The following is a 23,747-nucleotide window of genomic DNA, read 5'->3' as shown; positions in this document are numbered from 1 at the left end:
ATAAGACCTCCCTCAAAAATAAGCCCTCCCCCAAAATTGCAACACAGCAGCAGCCATGAGGTGACCATGCTCGCTGCCTCTTGCACCTTAAAAATAATAAGATCTCCCTGAAAATAAGACCAAGCGCTTATTTCAGGGGTCAAAAGAAAATAAGACCTTGTCTTATTTTTGGGGAAACACAGTATGATTTGGGGAAGTATGTATTTACTGTATCTAAAGAAACAACTCCTGAAATTCACGTTTTAACGAGCTGATTTATATTTCTTCATCCGACTACATTTATTGCTTCTTCAGTCATGATCTGCTTTCTAAATATGCCAATAAAAAAGTACATCCAAGAAATGACTAATTAACTTATCAAATTACTGTTTAACTCAGTGGTGTTGAGCTAGCTTAACCTTATTTCCTATCTGTATCAAAGCTAATTTTTCATTTCAGAACTATGTGATTAGTTACAAGAAATAGGGATCTTGATAAAGAAAATATATGTAATAATATGCACATGTTTTATTACATATGCATTTATCTAGAGATACAGTTTCATGCATATGTTTGGCATCCTGACTTAAATGGTACAATTCACTCAATTGCTAAGTAAACAAAAACTATCTAATCTTTATATATGGAGTCTTGCTCTTCATATACAGTTGTTCACAGATTCCAAAAAGTGGCCAACTTGTCAGGCTTACAATTCTTTTTTTTGGGGGGGGGGGGCGGGGGGGATTTTTTTATTGTTTTAATTAAACAAAAACACACCAAAAACATTCTTCATTACATCTTGTAGAAAGCAAGATTGGTTACAAATAAATTTCGTGCGTTACTATACATCCTTCATATTTTTAATTTACATTTTAAAATCGAAAATCTTTATGTATTTTGCCATCAATATACCATCATTCTCATTTAGCTATAATTATTTAAACATGCTTTTAGCTAGAATCATTTGTATTTAAAGACACAACCACCTACTGGCATTCATTAGCTATTCCTATAAACCTCCAATAATTACCCTTTTATAGCATATTCCCTTTTTTTTCCCAACTCACTATTTAAGGCTTATATCTGATTGCTTTTACGAATGCCAAGACATGTAAAAATCATTAAACATTATCCATTAACATTTCCTTATTATTATAGTTATCTAAAGAAAAAAGAATATTTTTTTTGCCATTTATATCACATCTCCTCCCCTCCGACCCAAGAGAAATTACATCTTTATGACAAAATCTAAACAAAAATGTATTAGTAAAATTGATAAATCTTTTCCCCAGGTCCCAATTTACAGTTTATATCCAAATTATTTTTTTAATTGAGATTATTATTCCATTATTATTATCATAATGAATTATTAATTAACGAATAAACATTTTAAAGAAAACATTCTAAAAGTGTCTAGAAAATCCTACTTATTAATCACCAAAGGTTAACTAAATTTTAAGTTATCAACCTTCATTATCAGCCTGTGTCTTTCCAGTAACAAAACAATCTTATCTCTTTAGCCAGTTGTTGCGTCAATTCTCTTATGAACTTCTTTATAAAGTTTTTAAAAACTTCTCTCCGCACTTTTTTGCTTGAAACATCTCTCATACAGTCTTGTTGCCCTTTAACTGGTATTAAAATTAACATGTCTTTGATTATCAGATGTCTTTCTAAAGCTGTTTCTCTTCTTAATTCCATCATCATCTTGACAGGAGGGGTAGTGCTCCATATCATCAAGTATATAATAATAATCAGATTCACTTTTCCATGTTCCCTCCTTTCCACTTTCACTCTTAGGTGCTCCATTATTAGGTTCATCTGTTATCTTGTCTTTATCTTCTATATCTTCACTCTCTTCTTTAATTTTTGAGGCTCCAGTCCCTTCATCTTTTATTGAGCCAGACAATAATCTATCCAACTTCTTATCAAATCTCTCAAATCCTTCCAATATCTTTAGAATTCCATCCAAAAAATCCTGGTAACTTAGGGTTTCTTCATCTGAATATAAATACATATTTCCCAGAAGAGAAGAAAAAGTTTAGAATCCACTGCCACTCTCGCTTTCAATGTCTCTTTTATGTATAAAAATATTTTGTTTCGAATTTGCTTAAACAGAAGATCCTTTTAATTTTTTCAAAAAAGTGAGGGCTCTATCTTTTCTTTCCTTTCCCTTCCCTTGTCCAAAATATTCCACAAGGACACCTGCAAGAGAACAGTCCGTGTCCTTGAGTGATTATCAGTCTCTACAGACAAGCTGCAAACCGTCTAGTTACAACGTCAACAGAATCAGAGAAAATAGAGCAAAGGATACTTTGTTTTAAAAAAAAGAAAAAAACCAAGTTTTGGCTTCTGAATGGCAGATTCAACTTTCTCTTATTCATATCAAACTTAAGGAAAGCAAACATCTCTCAGTGTCTTTAATAAAATTTAATAAATAGTAAGAGGAAGGATTATTGAAGTAAAAAATTTTTTTAGATCAACCAAAAAATAAAGGTAGCACAGAATAAAAGAAAAAAAAATCAATTCATTCACTTTAGAGGAGAAACGGAAAGCATTCCAATAACTTCAATCCACAAAACACTGTTACATAGAAAAGGAAAAAAAAACTTTCTAAGGCAGTCCAATAAAGATATATTTCGCCGCTTATTCTTTTGCTTAAAGGACTAATTTATCTTTAAAGAAATTTCTTTGGGAAATCATTCTCAAAGAAAAAATCTCACCAGCTGGACTCACTTTCATTGCCTTCTTTCCAGAGCCGTCTCTGACTTTGTCAGCCTGGGGGCTGTCTGTTTACGGCCGGCTTGGAGAACTTCCCTTGGGTCAATCAGGGACTTTGCGGTGTCCCTGAGACCAGCAAGGATTTGTCTCCCTGTCACTGTCTCTTCGGGACGGTTTAGGTCCATATGGACCGTGCAGCTGGTAAAAGAATCAACGGCAGTCTCGGACTATCGAGACCGCACGTTGTGTCGTCGCAATGTCTGGTTCGTTCTCCCGTCAGGCTTACAATTCTACAGATCAACGAATACTTTGACCCTCTAAGGCTGGTACTAGAGTTCCATCTACTTTCAATGTACATTGGTTCTTCTGGCAAGCATTGTTAAGAAATGGAAGTTACACAAAACTGTTGATGTCAAGACAAGGCCTGGAAGAACAATTCTGCTAATGTTGGTCCCAAACTGTTCAGACCAGCAGATTGGAAACTGTAGATTACCATAAACCGTTTGCTAAAACGTTTAGCTGACAGTGGGGTCAGCTAATCCATAGTATCATCAGTCTGAAGGTACCCACTTTTCAGTTAGCTGGACATTCTATAGCCGTGATGGTGAACCAATCGCATCCTGTGGGCATGCGCACTATCATCAGTTGCTCTTCTGGTTTCTGGGGTGTGCATGCATGCTGGCTAGCTGGTCTTTGCATGAGCTGGAACGCCAGAAATCCAAACACCAGTTGACATTCCGGTTTGGGTATTTGGTGCTGAAAAGATTCGCCACCACAGTTCTATAACAAAGTAGCTGGCTCTGTAATAACCCAAATCTCTGTGGTATTGCATCAGTGGTGGGTTCCAGATTCTGTTGCAACTGGTTCGGTGCAATGGGGCCAGGTGTCCACCACATGAATGTGCGCAGCCTGCACACACATACAGAGAGCCCACGTATGTGTACTTGCCGCCCGCGATGCTCCAGCTGCTCGGTGGAGTGTCGCGCAGGTGCCATACACTCCATGCACCGAAGCCCAAAACAGCTCAAATACAAGTAAGGAGCGTGGGCGGGCAGGTGGGTCCTCCAGAGCACCATACCGGAACGGTACCTGGTGCTCCCAGCAGGCACTGGTACGCCTGTACTGGGGTGTACCGGTCGTTTCCCACCACTGTATTGCATGTACAAACTTACATTTTTTTCTCAATTCTAACTAACCTTTAAATAAGCTGGTTCAATGTTTTCACCAAGAAACAGCATTGTACAGGTAGTCCTCAACTTACGGCCACAATTCAGCCCAAAATTTATGTTGTTAAATGAGAAATGTGTTAAATGAGTACGTCCCATTTTATGACTTTTCTTGCCACATTTGTTAAGTGAAATACTGCAGTAATTAAGTTAGTTACACAGTTGTTAAATGAATCTGGTTTCTCCAGTGACTTTGTCAGAAGATTGCAAAAGGGGATCTTATGACCCCAGGCCACTGCAACTTTCATAAATATGAACTGGTTGTCAAGCATCCAAATGCGATGGGAATGCTATGTGAAAAATGTTCATAAGTCACTTTTTTCAGTGCCGTTGTAACATTGAACAGTCACTAAATGAACTGTTGTAACATACCCTCTAGCTGTGTTGGAGCTGCAGTTCCTGGATTTCTCAGCCACCAAGTAGCTTGGTTAAAATGAGGGTAGAAGCAGACCTAACATATTTGGAGAATGTAATCATTTATTCATAGGGACGCGGTGGCTCAGTGGCTAAGACGCTCAGCTTGTCAATCAGAAAGGTCCGCAGTTCAGCGGTTTGAATCCCTAGTGCCGCCTAATGGAGTGAGCTCCTGTTACTTGTCCTAGCTTCTGCCAACTTAGCAGTTCAAAAGCACGTCAAAATGCAAGTAGAAAGGGGAGAACGAGCCAGACGTCACGACGACACAACGTGTGGTCTCGATAGTCCGAGACCGCCGTTGATTCTTTTTCTCCTTTTGAAACAAAGTATCCTTTGCTTTATTTTCTCTGAGTTTGTTGACATTGTAACTAGAGGGTTTGCAGCTCGTCTGTAGAAACTGATAATGGCTCAAGGACACGAACTGTTTTTTTTGCAGGTGTCCTTGTGGAATATTTTGGACAAGGGAAGGGAAAGAAAAGAATAGATAGAACCCTCATTTCTTTTTTCTTCTTGAAAAAATTAAAAGGATTTTATGTTTAAGCAATTTTAAAACAAAAAAAATTATACATAAAAGAGATATTGAAGGTGAGAGTGGCAGTGGATTTCAAACTTTTTCTTTTTTTCTGGGAAATATGCATTCATATACAGATGAAGAAACCCTAAGCTACAAGGATTTTTTGGATGGAATTTTAAAGATATTGGAAGGATTTGAGAGGTTTGATAAGAAGCTAGATAGATTATTGTCTGGGTCAACAAAAGATGAAGGGACTGGAGCCTCAAAAATTAAAGGAGAGAGTGAAGATATAGAAGATAAAGACAAGATAACAGATGAACCTAATAATGGAGCACCTAACAATGAAAGTGGAAAGGAGGGAACATGGAAAAGTGAATTTGATTATTATTACATACTTGAAGATCTGGAGCTCTACCCCCCCCCCCCCCGGTCAAGACATTGGATAATTAAAGACATGCCAATTTTAATACTAATTCAAGGGCAACAAGACTATATGAGAGATCTTTCAAGCAAAAAAGTGCGGAGAGAAGTTTTAAAAAACTTTATAAAGAAGTTTATAAGAGAATTGACACAACAACTGGCTAAAGAGATAAGACAGTTTTGTTCCTGGAAAGACACAGGCTGATGATGAAGGTTGATAACTCAAAACTTAGTTAACTTTTGGTGATTAATAAGTAGGATTTCTTAGACACTTTTAGAATGTTTTCTTAAAAAAAAATTTGTTAATTAATAATTCATGATGATGATGATGATGATGATGATGATGATAATAATAATAATAATAATAATAATAATAATAATAATAATAATAATAATAATAATAAATTAATAATCTCAATTAGTAAAAATAATTTGGATATAAACTGTAAATTGGGACCTGGGCAAAAGATTTATCAACTCCACTAATATATTTTTGTTTAGATTTTATTATAAAGATGTAATTTTTCTTGGGCACTTATAAACTCTACTAGCAACCTTTTGGTTAGACTTTATTATAAAGATGTAATTTTTCTTGGGTCGGTGGGGAGGAGATGTGATATAAATGAGAAAAAAAATGGAAGTAGAAAAATAGGGACCCCCTTGGTGGGGAGATAACAGCGTTCTGTGCACCTTCGGTGTTTAGTCATGCCGGCCACATGACCATGGAGATGTCTTTGGACAGCACTGGCTCTTCGGCTTTGAAATGGAGATGAGCACCTCCCCCTAGAGTCAGGAACGATTAGCACATATGTGCAAGGGGAACTTTTACCTTTACGTTTTTAATCATCTATTTGCCTACTTATCTAGATCTAGGCTTGGTTGTTCTTGCCTGTAGAAAAGCAACCGTCTCTAAGTATTGGATTCAAATTATTCCAGAGGGATTTAAACAGACAATTGTTCCAGAGCCATATACAACATATTCTGTACTAGCCATGCTAGATTTCCAAGCTAAATTTGAAAAAAAAAACCCGAAGGATTTGCTAGTCCATTTTAAAGAGGCATTGCTGTCTCTTATTTAATTAACTACAGTATTCATCTTCCCCCAATATATTTTTTGACCAGGCCTTTTAGTTACTTGCTTAGATAATTGGTTTGTAAAAACAAACACACTTAAAGGGGAGGGACCCTTCAAAATCCCAGCATCTTGTTGAGAAAAGCAGCTAGAAAATTAAATTTTAATCAAATGGTAAAAATACGGCTGACAGAGCAAGGCACATATCTTTAAAAAAGACATCAAGTAAGGGAAAGGAAAGGATCAGAAAGACTCAGCATGCCGGCTTATGACATATATAGCCACAGAGAGGAGCCCTTCCTGTTCTTTTTTCCTTTTGCAACAAGGGAAATACATCCTTTGAATATTCTGTGACAGGCTCGATGACTTACCAGCCTTGGCATTTAAGAAGTCTAATACTCTGTTCTGAATAATTCTCCCTTGAGGGCTTCTCTTCTCAGCTGCTTAACTCTAAATTTTAGGCTTATCTACAGTTTACTTAAGTGAATAATATTGGACTTCACCCTCTGACAAAGTGACTGGGTTTGGGAGCCACATAACTTGATAGAGCATTCATTTTACTAATGGCCATTTCCCATAGGAAGAAAATGGGGAAAAGGAATAAAGAAACACAACCCATTGGCTGCTTTCTACCATATAATCCTCTGTCTCCGGGAGAGAGGAAGAAGTTACTGAGTATAACTAAATCTATTCACCACAAAGGCAGGAAGAGAAACAATGCCAGCTTTCTTGCACCAGAGGTTTACTGACACTTTCTGACCCCTCAGTTTCTTAATAATTGTCAGTGGAATTTCAGTGAATGAAAAATGGGCGGGGAAGAGCAACCCATAAAACACTATTGCACCTCTGCAAAAGGAGTCTGAAATGCCAAGGAACCGAAAGCTCTCACAGAAAGATGGATACACAGACAGACCTGAGCGTTACTCAAAGAATGACTAACAATTTTGTCCTGGTTTTATTGGGTTAAGAGGGTTTCCCCCCCAGAAACAAGACTTTCCCCCCCCCCCCCAGATGTTCCCAATGACTATTCCTATTAGCCTCCACCAGGATGATCAATGGTTAGGGACGAAGGGAGCTGTTGTAACCCCAAACATCTGGAAGGACCTAAATAAGAGAATGCTAGCTTAAAACATGCAATTTTATTGTAATACAATTATTTTTAAAATGTCCTATCTTTCTGCATTTCTTTTCAGTTTAATTATCTTTGCTTTGATGTAACCCCTAAAAAGCTTATGTTTAACAATTCTAAGAAACTAGAATGGTAGGCATTTGAAAAGTGATTTTCTTGGATAATAGGCCTGTGAGATCTTCATTGGAAATCCGTACCTCACAGCCATCACGGTCATTGATGCAAAACCTGGAACCACTTGGAACCTACCAAGGTTGGAAAACACCACACTACCCTCTATTGCTCTTTTTAAGGCTAGTCTTTCCTGGTTTGTTTTATTTGTCATGCTTTTGTCAGAGTGGTAATTTCAGACAACTGAATTCTAACTTCAGTTTATTTATTTTGTTAGCTTTTATATCTCATCTTTCTTCCAAGAATTCAAGGTGGTGGATGCTTCTTATTCCAATTTAACCCATATATGGAGGCTGGGTCCAAGATCATTCAGTTGTCTTCCACAGTTGAGAATGGATTTGAATTTAGGTTTTTTGGGGCTGTAGGTCACTATATCACATTTTAAGAAACAAGTACGGAAAACTAAACTAAACATCTTTACATCTATTAGCTTCGTGGAGATCTTGAGTTGTGTTCCTTTAAATTAGATATATTTGCTAAGAACTTAAAAACAAAATGCTATCTGAACCAATGAGTAGCTCATACATTTCCAAAATGTAATAAGATGTATTTATTAGTTTTACAGTATTTGAGCTTGAAATTATGTAACTGACAAAATAAATCCAACTATGGTTATCTTGTTAAATTTTATCAACTTTCCAGGATCTTGGAGAAATGCGAGAACACTCACGTCAAATGGAACATGGAAAATTCAGCATAGTCCAACCCTGTATCCATCTAGCATTTAAGTAGTAACAAGTTTCTTCAATCAATTTGCAACAATTCTCTACTGGGTACCAGCCTATGGGGCATCTAATGAACAAGCATGCTCCAATGGCCACTTTAGCAAGAAGCATACTGAATATTAACTAGTAATCAAGTGATAAGATGAATAGGGATTTTCTTTCAGGTATTCATGACGGGAAAATTATTATAATTTCAATTGAGGGCTTGATTCAATAATGGAGTAGTTGCTGAAATATGTTTCAAAAGATTGGCTCCAGTCACTTTTTAAAAGCATTTAGTAAATAAGTTCCTTCTTGATTTTGGGATGTACATATGCACACACACATACACAAAGTATGCATACATCTACACACAGAGAGAGACATTATAGAGTTCTGTCATAGAAATCTAGTTCCCCTTTTGAACAAACTATTGTAGAATTAACTGTTAAACCAATTTCATCAGAACTATTTAATCATTTCATATTTACATGCCACATGGGGTAAATACATTGTAGGATTACCACACAAATACTGTATGTATATTTGACTGATCAATATTTAAAATCATAAAGTTAAAACTCTTTTACAAGTTGTATAATACAGCCATCCTTTCGTTTCTTTTTTAAAAAAATAGTTTTATTAAGTTACAGAATGAAATTACCCTAAGAAGTAACAAAAAAGAAATAACACATGCCTGGCCTCATTGAAAATTCTCCATATCATGTTGCCTACCCTGATGGTTTTTCAATAGCTTGGACTATAATTCCCATCAACTCCAGACAGCATAAGAAAATTAGAAAGTACCAGGTTTGGAAATATTGAAAACTGTATTTTTTTTTCTCCCTATGGAACTATGAAATCTACATATTTGAAAATGAGGAGAGTTTTAATCTTGATTTGTACGTATGTTCCTGTGAGATGAGACAGAGGTCCAAGAAATTCATTACTTCTACAGCATCCCCTGCTGGCTGTTTCAACTTGTTAAGCCTTGATTTTCCCACTGAATATAAAATGAGAATTTGAAAGTTGTCACACGTAGAGAATGAGAAAGGAACTACAGGGCAAGACAGTGGAAAAACAGTGTTAATGAAGCTCTATTGTTCTGTCCAGTGCCCCTGGATCTGGAGCTCAATTAAGCTGTAGCTGCCCAGATGTAGTTTGAACATATTATTAACTTCCAATTCCATTTAAATCTCACTGGCAAGGATCTATTATCCTATTTTCATTTGATGGCACAGAATCGAGCATGACAGCAAAATGCACTGACAGAGGGGCATTTGGTTCGTGCAGGATTGCTTTGGATATTGGCCATAACTTTGCTCTATCATAAGGAGCTTCCTGAGTTGCACTGCCTAATGCGAGCTATCCAGTGAATTGCACTCTCAACCATCTTAAAGCTTTTCATAAGCCCTTTCTGAGGAGAAGAATGTATCTGTCATTATTCAGCCTTCTCTAATCTAATTCTCCGTTGCCCTGGCTGAGCAAATGATTGGATTTGTGATCCAGCACATCTGGAAGGCTTGAAGGCTTCTATTATGTTGATTCCTTTAATCACAGATGTGGGAAAAGGTATTCAAATACTATACAAGTAAAAAATTTTCTTTGAGGAATGGAGCAAAGAATTAGATTTTCTCCCTCCGCCCATCCCCAATATAAAGACAGAATATATTTCTTATTGAATACGTACTTAATTCTTATATCATTTAGATTTTATGTACTACTTAGACACTTAATCCTACCACGCTGCCTTTACTACTCTCACGTTCCCCAATGAAGAGATTTTTGAGACTGTAGGGGATTGGACTAGAAGACCTCCAAGGTCCCTTCCAACTCTGCTATTGTATTGTAACATGGGGAGAGACAGAAAGAGAAAAATGAAAGAACAAATGTAGCTAAGAAGTTAAGGATAACTGGAAACCATCTTGTATTAATTTACTGAAAATATATTTAAAAGGTGGCAATAAGAGGGAGGAATAATACATTACTTTTTGGCACTGACAGTGAGATTTTAAAAAAGATGCATTTTAACACTGAAGCTAATAGTAGTAGCAATTTTTTAAACTGCCTTAAGGCCATCTATTTCACTAAGACAAAATTATGTATAGTGATAAATAAATCTATATATAAATTGAATCCAGAGAGATACATATTTATTGTCTTTTAGAAGAATTATCACATGTTGACTCCAAACTGCCTTTGATAATGTTACGTATTAGTAATGTTTTTCCCTCCCTCTGTTATTTATTTATATTTATATTTGCAGATATTACTTGATTAATAACTTATGATCTTATTATAAGTTTCACAAGGCACCAGCAGAAAGAACCACTGAAAAGTAAAAATGACAACATATTACATCATTAACATTAGCATTGCAATCTTTCCTTCTACGTTTCTCCTCCCCCTCATCTCATCTGTGTGGAATATTTTTTCTGGGTTAGATAGGATACTTTTCTCAGAGAGACTTGTTTTCTTGTTACTCATAACATGTCACCACACACTGACAGGGCTATATTACTGTTAGATCGGGTAATGGAAAGGCACACTCAGGCTAAAGGCAACAACAGTTCTTTATATGTACAATCCAGCGAAGGTTGAGTCTGACAGCAGCCCTTTTATAGGGAGCTGTCAGACCCTTCGACCAATGAGATTAAATCTCTGTTCCCGCCGGAACAGAGGACCTTGGTGGAAACCACTATAACTGAAGCTAGTATCTAACAATTACTATTCATTATAATTAGAACACCAACTCCACCTTTACTGATAAGGTGGATTGACAGTCTCTGAAATAAAGTGGAATATTTCCTGTCATAACATTCTTTGGGTTCAAGAAAGATTTTAGAACTTTGAAATGTGGCGTCCCTTTCACCTATAGATGAACTTGAGAGTTTTTTTGTTCATTTATCTGTCTGCTATTGACAGGATAGTGACAAAGTATTGGGTGGAGTGAAAGTACTTGTGCTGTCTGCTTGGCTGCTGTACTGAAGAGTCATTTAAGGGTTTATTGCTGAATCAACATATTTTGAATTGGATATTTTGCTTTCAGATCACATTGTTAAAAGAGATTTGGGAAACTCCTACAATTTTAATTTGTTTTTCATGCCTCTTTATGAAACATAGAATTAAATCTTTAGTTATGGACATTGATTTCTGGAGCAGTAGACTAGATTCACAGACTTCTGGAAATAAAGTAGGTCAATAGGTCATTAGAGATGAATTATGGTTTTTAAATTCCTTCAAATTATGATCTGAAAAGTATATCCTTGAAAAACAGAACTGGGTTTATGATTTATGCTAAGTCATAAGGTAATATGCTTTATTTTGTCTTGATATGTTGAGTAAACCTAATCATTATGATTATAAACTATGGCTATTAAGCCATAGCTTAATTTGTACAAACGTAATCAATTGTAGCTTATTGAACCTTACCATGACTAAATTAATCATTAGCACTAGGAGTAAACTCAAAGTAAGTATAACAAAATATTTATGAAAAGTCAGTCTGAATTAGACCCTGACACACCACCACTTCTTAGAGAACACATACCAGGAAACCTGTGGAAAAGTTCCCTAAACTATAAACCGGACACGGAGCTATCAGAATACTGAAATAAATCTCTCTGAATCCAATGCAGTTGCCAGTTTAGCATGTTCTAGAAGGTCAGAGATGAACTGATCTAAATGGAGCATATAATTAAGAATATAGTAGTAACAGAGACCAGCCTTACTGCAGATCTAGGGATGATGGGTGCCTCTCCCTTGCTAGCTCTTTTTAAGCTCAGTCAGAGACCAAACATTTCAATTTGCAAGAAAAACTGTAAATAACAGAAGTTGAAGAGGAAAAAGCAAGTTCAGTATTAATTAAATCCTTTCGGTATGTTTTGACAGCAACTTTCTTTTCTTTTCTTTTCAAGTGCTCATATGTGAATATGTCCAGCAGCTACAAAGCCGCTTTGCAGAAATAGCTCTCATTATTATATTTTAGAAATGGTAAAATAAGACTTTTACTACTTTTATGGTGACCTTTCTTTCAAGAAGTGCTAGAAGTAAAATAAAAAAAGGCTCCTTGGAATTAAAATGAAAAGCCTGAAAAAAATATTTGACAGCCTTTAGAAATAAGTACAATTACCTAACTCCTTTGGAAATTGAGATAAGACCTGGCTAGCTTTTGCTCATGTCAAGTTCTACCCTAAACTTCTCTGAAGTTAAAAAAAACCCACCCCAACATCCAATCCTAGTGGTGTTTATCTTTTATATTTCTATAAGTAGCACTTGACTTACAACTGGAATTTCCATTGTATGTCATGAACATCATAATTCAATACATCCACATGACTGACTCAATTTTTTTTCTGGTGGTTATTAAGTGAATGCAGCAGTCATTAAGTGAATGAAATGATCCTTAAACAAAATTCCAGCTATATGACCATGGGATGCTGCAATTACCATAAATTCATTTATTAAATTTTCATGCTGCCATCTCCCCTATAATTGACTCTGTAGGCCAGTTGCCAAATGCACAATATACATTTGTGTGACTGCATGGGGGAGGCCATTGGACCTTCAAATCTTGGTCGTACCTTTTTGGAGGTCTGTCATACCTTCAAATGGTCAGTAAAGGATGGTTGTAAGTCAAGGACTACCTGCAATTTGAAGGTGTTTTTATTTTCTGTTCCTCTAATGACATTCAGCTACTGTAGGTTTTTAAATTCTAGAGTAACCATGAACTTGGTACAGACTTAGATTGATACAGACTTACATTGCAATTGGAAGAAACATCAAATGTTGGATAAGGATTATCAGACCATTCAGATGCATCCATGTTTCCTGATTGCCGATGTTGAGCTTCATATTCCTTAAGCTGAAATGAAAATAAAACAAAGAGCAATCTCTCAATTTTCTCACTTGCTAAAAGTATATTTATGTATTTTAATATTTTTATAAGCAAATAATTATTAGAGAAATTAAAGCTCTGTTAGTATCAGTGCAAAGCAATTGTGAAAATACGTTTGTTCTTTAGATTTGTATTTATTTAACTATTGATATTGCTTATTAATTAATTACAAAAGAAAAAAGAGCAGAACATACAAATGATATTGCCAAAAAGGAAAAATATATAATAAGTGCTCTATAAAAAAAGTAAAAATACAAGAAAAGACATATGATATATCATTACAACAATAGTTACAATTTTATATACTTGTCAAATGCAAATATTATTCAAGTATGTATATATATATATTTAACCTACTGTACAATAGAATCTTTGTTGTTTAGACTATTTTGAAAAAATGATAATTTTTGGACAAAAAAAAAGACAAATCCAAACACACACGCACACACACACACACACACACACACACACACACACACAGTGCACGTATCCACACACAAACCAATTTTGAAACTTGATCCTCAAAGGAGAACTAATTTTATATGAATAGGAATTGTAGTTATATACTGTATTATTGCCCAGCTGAAAATAGTCTTGTCTAAAATTTCATCCATTGTGAAGATAATATATATATAGAATAGAATAAATGTTTCCAGGGTTTGGGGTTTTTTTTTACATTAAGACTTTTACCTTAGAAATATTTTCATTCAGGATTCTGTTCCTGCTTGAAAAGGACAGAAATGTCTATCTGATCCACAAAATCAGCTATTTGGAAACTCTCTGTATTTGTTTGATTCTCATAATTATGGGTGCTAGGCACAAGATTCTGTGATTCACTGATGTAATCAGGCCTATCTTTTGTCCCTAGCATATATAATGTATTTGCATTATGTACCCTTGCAAGAGCTTCCTCAATAGTAATCATCTTCTCCTTGACCATCATCATTAACTGGATCCGCTCCTCGTCACTCATTGTGATTTCACTTGCCACATAACCAACATCTTCCCCTGGAGATAAATAGGAAAGATGAAAGAATAAATAGTATTTCAATACAAAAGAAATACCAAGCACAATAAGGCATGATTTTCCCAGTGAATTTGCCATGTTTAATTGTGCTACTTAGTTCCCCACTTATTCACATTTCAACATTTTTATTTAAGTTTTGAAAACTAGAATGATCTTAACATTTCAGAATGAGATAGGAGATAGGAAATTGCTATTTTTAACTCCTCTGTATGGAATGCTTCATTTGATGTGCATATGATTTACAACAAATCGGGAAAATAATGATGTTGACGTGACATTCAGAGAATTATTGAGGCTATTATGTTAATATCATGTTATGACATCACTTTGCTCAGTATGCAATTTTTTTGCCGAATCTGAATATGGAAACTATGCAAATTGTCTGGGTTGCTTGACATTATGACAATTTTATCAACTTTACAACGCTAATAGATTTAGCATCTTAGATTCTAACATCTAGTGATTAATATCTTGTATAAAAGATGTAAATTTTGTAAAATTGGAGCTATTTAATCCATAGCTGCTAAACCAAAGCATGTTTTAATAAAATAGATCAAGGGTTACCCAATTTATATTTTTGAAGGCAGCCATATGGAAGAGAGGATGGACTACTTTATTTTATCATAAAATTGTATGTTTCCTAAAAGTGCAAATATGTTTTTATCTATGAGATACAGACAAAGTCACCTAAGATGCCATTGGTTCATTAAAATAATAAAATCAATACAGAATTATCAAAGCTGAAGCCACTATAAACTGAGATGATGAACAAAAATAACAAAATATTGTGATGTGACAACAAAAACACTGGTTTTTCATATTTGTTTGCAACTATATAAATCAAGACTTGCTTTTTAAAGTCATAATGCACATTTTGTCAGTTGCCCTGATCCTACCCTGGGGAGGTCTCTAGGACAGTCTCTGCATAATGGAAGTAGAAGAAAGGATGCAGGAACTGGGTATGTCTAGTTTAATGAAAAGGACTTGGGGAGACACAAGGAAGAGGGAGTCAAGCTATTCTCCAAAGCACCTGAGGGCAGGGCAAGAAGCAATGGGTGGAAACTAATCAAGGAGAGAAGCAACTTAGAACTAAGGAGAAATTTCCTGACAGAATAATTAATCAGTGGAACAACTTGCCTCCATAAGTTGTGAATGCTCCAACACTGGAAGTTTTTAACATGTTGGATAACCATTTGTCTGAAGTAGTGTATGGTTCCCTGCCTAAGCAGGGGGTTGGACTAGAAGACCTCCAAGGTCCCTTCCAACTCTGTTATTCTATTCTATTCTAACCATGAATTTTGTGAGGTTGACCTAAGTTCAGACACTCCCTGATTAAGCTGACCCTTCCAATGGGAGGGTGCTAAAGAACTTTTTCTTCCCCAAGAGACCCAACTTGTGAATAGTAGCATAATGACATTAAAAAAGAGCTTTATCTCATGGTACTTTAGCATATAATTGTTCTACGGGATTAAAAAAACACCTGAAGCTTTGCTCAGGGTTAATAAGTGACAGTACAATACATAACCCAGTTTTCTAATACTTTGGAACTCACTGAACACAGAGCATTATAAAGTAATTATGAGCATCCTTGATAAAGATTAAAGCTGAGTACATAAATTCTGCTTAAGGCCCAATAGCTATATAAAACGTCTTTCCCAATTTAATAATGAAAAAAAAGAAGAACTTCATTAAATTTTTTACCTTTTGAAGACTGTCTCATTAGTCCCTTCTGATTCTTTCGGAAGTTTTGCCAGAAGTATTTATTCTTCTTTTTCCAATCTACTTTACCTAAAGTATATAATTTAAAAGATTTTAAATAAGAAAAGAAAACCACTATCATCATTCAGTTCCAAAAACAATATCAGTTTTAAATGAGCTGTCATAAATATTTATTATATTTGAATAAGGAAAGCTATTAAAATATTTTTAATAAACAAGTAACATATAGGGCTTCTTTTTAATGAAGCTACATCTCTGCAGTCATTTTTGCAAATGGTTTTGAACCATTAATTAAAATTTAGATTAAAAGTCCACAATATATCCTGCTTTCTGTTTACTATTTTGAAATTTCATTTACAAACTGGTGGTGGCCAGCATGTGATTAAGGTCCACTTTCTGATTTTCTTTATTAAAGCAAAAATAGTGTTAAAAGGAAACCCAAAGGCTGCAGAATATTTAGTTTCAAGCAGGGGAGACATTTGCTAAAAAAGAAAAGGAAAGAAAAGGAGGAAGGGAAGGAAAAAGCCAAGGGTATGGAAAAGAACAACTGGCACCCATGATTTAAGGAAAATCAGAATATGGTCAACAATTAAATAAAAACAATGTCCTATTCTTCTGGGTTTAGTACGACTCAACATAATTGATAACGCACATAAGGAAACACCTCAGGCAGTTCTTGTCTTATGACCACAGTTGAGCCCAAAATTTTTGTTGCTAAGAGAGACAATTGCTAAGTGAGTTGTGTCCTATTTTATGATCTTTCTTGCCACAGTTAAGTTAGTAACACAGTTGTTAACTGAGTCTCTGCTTCTCCACTGACTTTGCTTGTCAGAAGGTCATTAAAATGTGATCACGTGGGACTGCGCAACTGTCGTAAATATGAACCAGTTGTGCTAAGCATCTGAATTGTGATCATGTGACCCTGAGGATGCTGCAACAGTTGTTAAGTGAGAAAAATGGTCGTAAGTCCCTCTTTCAGTGCCGTTGTAACTTTTAAAAGCTTAAAGCGGATTTTGGAGGCAAAAGTTCTTTCAGAAACAAAAGTGTAAATAGAAGAACAAATGAATTTATTGTTTTGAGAATCATGAATTCGCATACATTTGGTTACGGCTGTTTCAAAACAGAGCCCCTTCCACCCCCCACAAAAAAGAGGAAGCATACTGACCAACTGCACTTTCTTCAGAACTTGACTTATGAAGAGAGAACCTAAAACACAAAAGAGAAAGAGACAATGCAAATTGCGGCAAACATCAGCTGCTCCAAGAAAGCTGGGTGGCTTATAATTAATTAATATTTGTGGAATAGCATATCCCTTCCCCCTCTTTTTTCTTCTTCTATCAAGCCAGGAGAAAGAAACAGCATCTCAGCTCCATGCTCATACAATGGCATGAACTCAGCTCCACTGAGAATGCTTTCAAATGATCTTCTTGTGACCGATGCAGAAAAATATGTTATGGAGGACAAAAATGTTAAAGTTGTGAGGTCAAAAGGAGAAATGGACTGAAGGAAGTCTTTAGCTCTTCCCCCTTCCTCCACTGTCTGCCACAAGACACAGACAGAAATCTTCTTAGGAAAACACCATTTTACACATGTAGTTCCAATACACAAATCTTGTGGGACCATCTACATTTCCAGCTATCCACTGAGTAGTTTACCTAAGAGATAAATCAGATGGTTCCCCAGCTGAATCTTTTAGCTGCCTGACAAAGTTCTTCTGTTTGTTTCTGTCTCTTCTGTGCTTAATTTGCCTTTATTAAAGAGACAACAACATTTCCCATATCATATTCTGATAGATACAGTATTTGATAGGTGATAAATAGTTCAGAAAGATGCCCTGCCATTATTTGGCTACCCATATTTAAATTGAAATTCATAAGCAAACTTAATTTTCCCACAAGTAATGATCTGTTGTATAGAAAAACTATGTACATAAATCAAACAGAAAACATTCCACACAGATTACAGGATCCTGTCTTCATTCCAAAGCAGCACTGCATTTGTTCTATTGTTTCAGATTTTGCTTTTTATGATCAAAAGCAAACAGACTGGATAGCAATTGTCATATTTCTGGAAAACAAGATGTTTTCACCTCAAATACACACAGAAGCTGTATTATACTTTGACCTATGGTTTTGAGTTTGCAAACCATCCTGGTGTGCAATTTCTAAAATTAGCAGTGGAGGGCAGTGCGCAGTCTTTAATCACCTCTGAAAAGCTCCAAGAAGAAATTAAATTGTGCTTTGTTTTAGACCTGTCACAATCCCTGTCAATGATCCAAATGATTAGAGGCCAACTGTTTATAAGCATGAAAAACATAATCATCAATTTGTAGGGGACATCATGAAAGGGAAAACGATAGCAAGAAGTTAAATTCTGATTCAGTAAATTCATCCAAGCAGAGGCAGTAACTGCAGTGCCTGGACATGGCAAATCATCTTTCTTTAGCCTGATTAGAAATTTAATCAGCACCAGCCGGGCAGCCAATTGACACACCAATTCCAGATCAGGGTGTGCACCAGGTGCATACTGGAAGAAGGCCATTGCTAGTTTCCTGACAGATGCAGTTTACATTCAGGACAACAGTTTGCAAAAAGAAAATTGATAGCTTGGTTAGATTCACAGCACCAGCAGCCAAGGATCTGATTTTTCAAAAGGACTCAAGAAATACAGAAGATTTTTCTTTCCCTCTCTCTTTCTCTTTTGAAGCATAGATCTAATAACAATTTCTAAACCACCAAGCAGTGTTTCAGTCAAGTTTGTACAGGAACCTAGAAGAATGCACTTAATCACTTAATATTTTTAGTAGAGCAACTAGCAAAAAAAAAAAAAGATAAAAGCTGAGGAGCAAAATGCTTTGGCTTCCAGCTTCTTCAGCTGCTTTAAAGCAAGATCCTTTTTATGAGCAGCTGAAATGAATGGAAGCATTTGGCTTTTGAATTTGAATATGTGTATGAAGGATAGTAGTATATGTGTGTGTATGTGCATATAGACACACCCACCTCAAGAGAGTTTTTATTTATTTATCTTATTAGTTTAGCCACCCATCTCATACAAAAATGACTCTGGGTGGTGTACAGCACTTAATTAAAGTGAAACAATAAATACATTAAACAACCACAGTTAAAAACTATTAAAAAGGCACATAAAATAGGAGAGGAGGATATCCTGGAACGCCCAAGTCTGATATCATATTCAGGTCTTGAAAGACTTGTGGGATGTTGAGAGTGTTGGAGATAATCTTGCTTTGGGTCAGAGAAGATTCTATAAGGCAAGGTCTGTGGCAGAGAAGTCACATCTCTTGGGATGAAATGTACACAAGACCTACAACATGTCTTCGCTGTTTGACCTGATGAGGCAGACAGATGTAATTGGGGAGAAGCAATCCCACAGATGACCTGACCCTAAGCTATTAAGAGTTTTGAAGGTCCAAACCAACTCCTTGAACTGGATCCAGAAGCAACAAAAAGATATTTTGTGAGTCTAGAAAGAGTGCAGAGAAGAGCAACAAAGATGGTTAGAGGACTTGAAGCTAAAACATATGAAGAACAGTTGCAGAAACTGGGTATGTCTAGTTTAATGAAAAGAAGGACTAAGGGTGACATGATAGCAATGTTCCAATATCTAAGGGGTTGCCACAAAGAATGGGAGTCCACCTATTCTCCAAAACATCTTAAGGCAGGACAAGAAGCAATAGATGGAAACTAATGAAGGACAGAAGCAACGTAGAACTAATTATCTGACAGAACAGTTAGAACAATTAATCAGTGGAATGACTTGCCTCCAGAAGTTGTGAATGCTCCAACACTGGAAATTTTAAAGAAGAGGTTGGACAATCATTTGTCAGAAATGGTATAGGGTTTCCTGCCTGAAGTGGGGGTTTGACTAGAAGACCCCCACATGCCTTCCAAATCTGCTATTCTGTTAATCTGCAGACTGGCAACAATGCAGTTTGCAAAGCAGATTAGCCCTTTCTTCATTTATTTATAAATATGTCTAAACACATTTGGAAAAGCTTGCCAGTTCTTGATATAGACTCTTTAGTAAAACAGAAAACGACATAAGATCTAGAGAGGTATTTTTGTAGTCTTTGTAGTGTTTAATTTCTTATCCTTATCTGCAAGATTATCTCATGTCAACATGTCTCTGCCTTTATTTTGCACTTTCATGTAAGTGTATCTCATGGAGTTTCTCCTTTTATTCTTGACAAGGAAACAGACTTCAGTCACTCACAAATACTCTGCTTCTCTTTTTCTTAGAAGTGGTGTGTCTTTTTCAAACACATAAAAATCACAATGCCCAGCTTCTCCAGTTATGCAGGTATGACTATATAAACAACTGTAAAAATTGCACCATAGGCAAGAGAAAGATGCCAAATAAAAAACATGCTCACAAAGAATAGCGTAAGACTATTCGCACAATTTATAAATGCAGCGATGTTTTATTATTATGAAAAAGAATATGTGAACCATTCCCAAGAATTATAATGTTTTGGTTGGCTTGTTTGTTTGTATTACTAAGAGTGAAAAAATATAATACATGTATCTCAAAATTTATTCATAAATACATTTCAAAGAATAGCGAGTTGTCCTTTTGAGCTCTGGGGGGAAAAAAGCCTGGAAAAGTTCACAGACAATCCCACATCTTCTGGACTCAAAATCTTAATAAAGGCTTTTTCTCCCTGTCTCAAGTATTCAAGTTATTTTTCCTTTCTGCCTTCCATTTCAACACATGGACTTTTGAAGGTGTTTTAACTTTAAAGAAAAGCAGGAGAGAAAGGGATTATTTCACAATGAAGTTATGCACAAAGTTCAAGGGTATAAAATTAGAAGTCCCCAAAGTCTTCAGAAAGCAACCTCAGAAATGCTGCCAAATTATCATTTTACCATGAGAGAAAGCAGACAGAATCAAATGCATGGAGGATAAGCATATTGATTGCATTAGATTAGGTCCAGGAAGAGACTCAGTCATGAAAGCGGACTACGGTATGTGACTTTGAGCCAGTCATCTCACAGGTTTGCGGTTGTGAGAGAAAATTGGAAGAGAAAATATTATTTATCTCTTATCACCTTGAGCTTCTGGAGAAAAAAGCAAGATATAAATCTAATGAATAAAATAAATTAAATTATATTTTACTTAATTATACATTAGATCTAATTTAATATCACCCCTAAATTTAGTTTAAAATTTTTAGTTTTTCAAGGTTAGCTTCCAGGCACGCTAGCTGAAAGCCAAGCATGTCTCTCAACCTGAAATATGCAGCACACACTACTATAAATTAAAGATGCCATATCTCTTTTCCGTATTCTATGTGAGCTTGAAAAAAAAGATGCTGCCATTTTAAGAATTGCTTTAAATGAGCCAGTTCCTTAAAATACCTACAGTATATATTTTTTTCAGATTCATTTGGAAGCACCTGCTTTAATGACTAGTGAAGTAAATGTTGATATTTTTCTATTTTTGTTTGTAAAAGTTGCAAGGCCTGGGGGGGCTTCTCCCCCCCCCCCGCACGATGTAGCTGTAAAAATGTTTTATAACCCTATAACCCCTTTTCCTTGTAAATTTTTTTTAAACTAATAAAAATTTGAACAACAACAACAAAAAATGACTAGTGAAGAATTGCTCTCTTGAATTCCAGAGCAATTCTGAATCATCATAGAGAATATATAGTTCTATGACAATGTTCTAACTGGTGGACTACCAAAGAAATTATTTACAGCACTTTGACAATTATATTAGGAAATATTTGGTGTTAAGAGGACGGGAAAAAAGCAGACTTCAACTCTGCATCCCATAAAGTAAGGATCTTGTTTCCGAGCTCAGCTGAGCTGGGAACTCAACTCCTTAAATACATGAGAGAGAAAAAATTATGGTCCCCAAGAATGGCCTTCTTGTTTGATTTGACAATTATACTGTTCTGTGTGGAACCTGCATCTTCTTCATGAATGTATATGGGACATAATTTGTGTTCTTCCATTCATAGGCTAACTCGCTCTGAAACTTAATGATGCAGTCACTCTTGGCAGTAGTTCTGATGCTGTTATGTCTGAAAAGCAGTCAAATGCCATTACACCATAGCTTTGGCCCTTTGGTTTTGTTGTACTCTTATATACAGCTTCATTAGCCAGCTTTCAAATGAAATGCCCTCCAAGGCACACAGTAAAAGGACTTACAGACAGTGGCTTGCCTCAGGAGACGGAAAAAAAAGATAGTCAATATAGATTTTTGTGAAAGAAGATCTGTTTACTATCAAACTATATATATATATATATATATATATATATATATATATATATATATATATATATATATATATATATGTGTGTGTGTGTGTGTGTGTGTGTGTGTGTGTATATGTATGTGTGTATATATATATATATATATATATATATATATATATATGTGTGTGTGTGTGTGTGTGTGTGTGTGTGTGTGTGTGTGTGTGTGTGTGTTACAACCCCTGGTATGCCTAAATATGGGAGGAAGGTCACTACTCCCTCTTTCTGTCCTTCGGCTCATCACAGAAGACCATGCAGGCAGAAAACCATATTTTTATTTTTAATGTTGCCTTTTTATATTTGTGTTGTATTTGTACTGATAAATAAATAAAGGAAGACTAGTATAGATCTATTTTGAGCTAATTAGCTCTCATCAGCTAGCCATACCCTTACTGGGATTTGAACCTGGGCTGTATTATATATTTATAATATATATAATATATAATATATAAATATATAATACAGCCCAGGTTCAAATCCCAGTAAGGGTATGGCTAGCTGATGAGAGCTAATTAGCTCTAAATAGATCTATACTAGTCTCCCTTTATTTATTTATCAGTACAAATACAACACACACACACACACACAATCAAACATAGTAGGACATGAATACCATTGCTTAAAAATCAGCAAAATTTTTGACAATTGTATTCATGACAACTCTATTTATGCAGAACAAAACACATGTGTCTGGAGCAGTTGATTGTATATAGTTCATACAAAAATTATATATCAAGAACGAAGCCCTAAGGTGCCACAAATTCTTGTTTTTTTCTAACTGATAATATAGATCATGGGCGTCAAACTTGCAGTGTCATGTTGCTGTCATTTGACATTTTCCAACGTTTTCCCCATTCGTGGAGCTGGGGTGGGCGTGGCCTTCACGTGACACATCCAACCTTTGGGCCATCAGTTTGATACCCCTGATATAGACCCATCTCTAGAAACAGTATATCTATTCCAGTGGTGGGTTCCTAACAGGTTTACTACTGATTTGCTCATGCTTGCTTGCACAACGCTTCTGTGCACGTGCAGAAGTTTCTGCAAATGCGCAGAAGCATCCGGGCGAGTAGGCAGAGCCACTGCCGCTACTATCAGTTTGCCTGAACTAGGCCAAACTGGGAGCGACCCACCTCTGATCTGTTCTATCAAATGCACATAAAATACAGAACACGCAGTATATGACAAAAAATTACCCAATAAAACAAGAATTACATAAGAGATTATCCAAATTCATTTTAAAATAAATGTATAATTATTTATAAATAACAAATGCAGACATAGTATAAAATATATCTGAAGAGAAACACACAGGTACCTACAGTAATTAAGAATTAAGCATTAATTATATTCTGCATTCCTATCCCATTCACTGCTGGCAAGCCAATTGTAAACAATAGTGTGGCCTGTTTCAGCATCTTACATCTGGGGCCCCACAAACACCTCGGTACAAAAGCCCCTTGCTACCTTCCCTTGACAGCA

At 35.7% G+C, this 23,747-nt stretch overlaps 1 protein-coding gene across 2 annotated transcripts in view; it reads right to left on the bottom strand.

Annotated features, from left to right (window-relative positions):
• The window catches only part of SASH1 (SAM and SH3 domain containing 1), a 161,493-nt gene that overhangs the window by 48,544 nt on the left and 89,202 nt on the right, over window positions 1-23,747 (bottom strand). For both annotated transcript variants that reach the window (XM_081945640.1, XM_081945641.1), the window contains exons 5-8: window positions 17,156-17,196; window positions 15,973-16,059; window positions 14,140-14,252; window positions 13,110-13,211 (exon numbers count right to left, since the gene is read on the bottom strand). In XM_081945640.1, the coding sequence (XP_081801766.1) occupies window positions 13,110-13,211; window positions 14,140-14,252; window positions 15,973-16,059; window positions 17,156-17,196 (343 nt within the window). The remainder of the gene's footprint in view (window positions 1-13,109; window positions 13,212-14,139; window positions 14,253-15,972; window positions 16,060-17,155; window positions 17,197-23,747) is intronic.

The sequence above is a fragment of the Natrix helvetica genome (assembly GCF_964273705.1).
Source record: "Natrix helvetica genome assembly, chromosome: 2".
In the NCBI taxonomy this organism is placed as follows: Eukaryota; Metazoa; Chordata; class Lepidosauria; order Squamata; family Natricidae; genus Natrix; species Natrix helvetica.
This window is presented reverse-complemented; position numbering and strand designations above follow the sequence as displayed.